Source organism: Charadrius vociferus, unplaced genomic scaffold (genome assembly GCF_000708025.1).
Source record: "Charadrius vociferus isolate BGI_N301 unplaced genomic scaffold, ASM70802v2 scaffold83, whole genome shotgun sequence".
Lineage (NCBI taxonomy): Eukaryota > Metazoa > Chordata > Aves > Charadriiformes > Charadriidae > Charadrius > Charadrius vociferus.
Window position 1 is genome coordinate 2,209 of NW_009647736.1, and position 1,814 is coordinate 4,022.

Below are 1,814 nucleotides of genomic sequence, written 5' to 3' on the forward strand. Positions count from 1 at the left end.
ACTCGTTTAGTGGCACCCCTACCAAGCAAGTGATAAAGGGTGCACTAGGGGTAGATAGACTAGCACAGAATGTAGTGGTGCTAGCAGCTCTACTCAGTGTTACCCATACGTTCTCCCTAGGATCAAAGTGACCCCTCCTGATGTCGAGGGCCTCGAGAGGACTTACGAAGCACAACGGCAGCAGAAGGATGAGCCACTTCGTCCCACCCCGCGGGGTCCATGACCCAAGTATGTGGGACGCGGATGCCATGCCCACACGTTATGTTCAACACTCGCGACCTCTTCTGGCTAAGGATTCTACCAACTTCTTTGGCAATCTTCTAACGGACTTCTGCAATTATTTTTGTTCCTCAGATTCGTATAACCCCAACCCTTTGATACCGGGTAGACCAGTACTTTCTCGCAGGGTGCCAATGAGCGACCTTTTTCGCCACTTGAAGTCGCAGTTTGCACACCATAAGCCTAGTAACTGAGATTGGTGGATCCAAAGTTCCCTTTTACAGTTAGAACACCAGAGCTTGACCCAAAGTTTACAATTCTGCTGATGACAATAAGGGCAGGCCTTAAAATGAGGTAGCCTGGGGCGATAGCGTGTTAGCTCTAAAATCAAATGTTCAGGCTCGACCAATGTCGACCATGCCAACAGGGGCTGAAAAAAGGGGGGCGATCGGCTGTATCAGCTTATCTACAGCTAGGTGAAGACGGAGTATCACTTTCTCTTGTCTCTCGGGGTTCTGCTGAGCTGCCGTCGCCAGCCTCCTCAACTGCTGGCCTCACCCACCGGCTGGGAACCCAGACGGTACCTGTAGGGGTGGAAACACAGACATAACCGCGACCAACATAAACAACATCAACAGGTCCTCCCCACTGCCCTGTCTTGGCGTCTTTGTATAATACTTTCATCCGAAGGGCAGTATTATCATGTCCAGGTACATGATGTCTGACGATGGGTGGGGCATCATTAGTCCCAAACACACACAAGTAGTTAAGCACAAAAAGTGCCTTATGGACCCTTTCACGAACGTCTATCACGTCCTTAAATTTATCTAGGTATCTTTTCAATGTTCCATTGGCCCTTTCTACTATTGCTTGCCCAGTTGGGGAATGTGGAATGCCTGTTATATGTGTAATGTCCCAGAGCTGCATGAATCGTTTCAAAGGCCCACTGCTATATGCCGGACCATTATCGGTCTTGATAGTGGCGGGTACCCCCATTACGGCAAAGCAACTAGTCAAATGCCGCCGAACATCGCGGACCTTTTCCCCTGGCTGTGGGGTGGCCCATATCATATGGCTGTAAGTGTCTACTGTAACATGCAAATACTTTAACCGGCCTAACGAAGAAACATGCGTAACGTCCATCTGCCAAATCTCATTAGCCTTCAGCCCTTTAGGGTTTACTCCACAGCCAAGACCTATGCCAGAATTGTGGTGACTGCATATAGCACAAGCTTTGACAATTGCACGAGCTTCTTCTAGCGGTATCTTGTACGCTTGCGCTAGTCCTTTGGCATTCTGATGGAACATTGCATGAGCCTCACAAGCACGACAATGCGGTGACAACGGGGGTTCTATGATGGTCGCAACAAGACGGTCAGCTCTAGCGTTTCCTTCCCCGAGACCTTCATCCCATTGGTGACTCCTAATATGAAGCACCGCATAGGGCTCAGTTCTCTGCGCAATTGCCAGTTGGAGGCTCACAAGAAGACTTGACAGTCGGCAATTCTGTATATCCCGTAGGCTGGCGTCCTCAATGTGATTAGCAATTCCCACTACGTAGAGAGAATCTGATACAATATTCAGCGAACAGTGCT

At 49.3% G+C, this 1,814-nt stretch overlaps 1 protein-coding gene across 1 annotated transcript in view; it reads right to left on the reverse strand.

Moving 5' to 3' along the window:
- Positions 1-681: 681 nt before the first annotated feature.
- Positions 682-1,814, reverse strand: part of LOC104283618 (endogenous retrovirus group K member 18 Pol protein-like) — a 3,213-nt gene continuing 2,080 nt past the window's right edge. The window contains exon 3 of the mRNA XM_009881818.1: positions 682-1,772. Within this exon, the coding sequence (XP_009880120.1) occupies positions 682-1,772 (1,091 nt within the window). The remainder of the gene's footprint in view (positions 1,773-1,814) is intronic.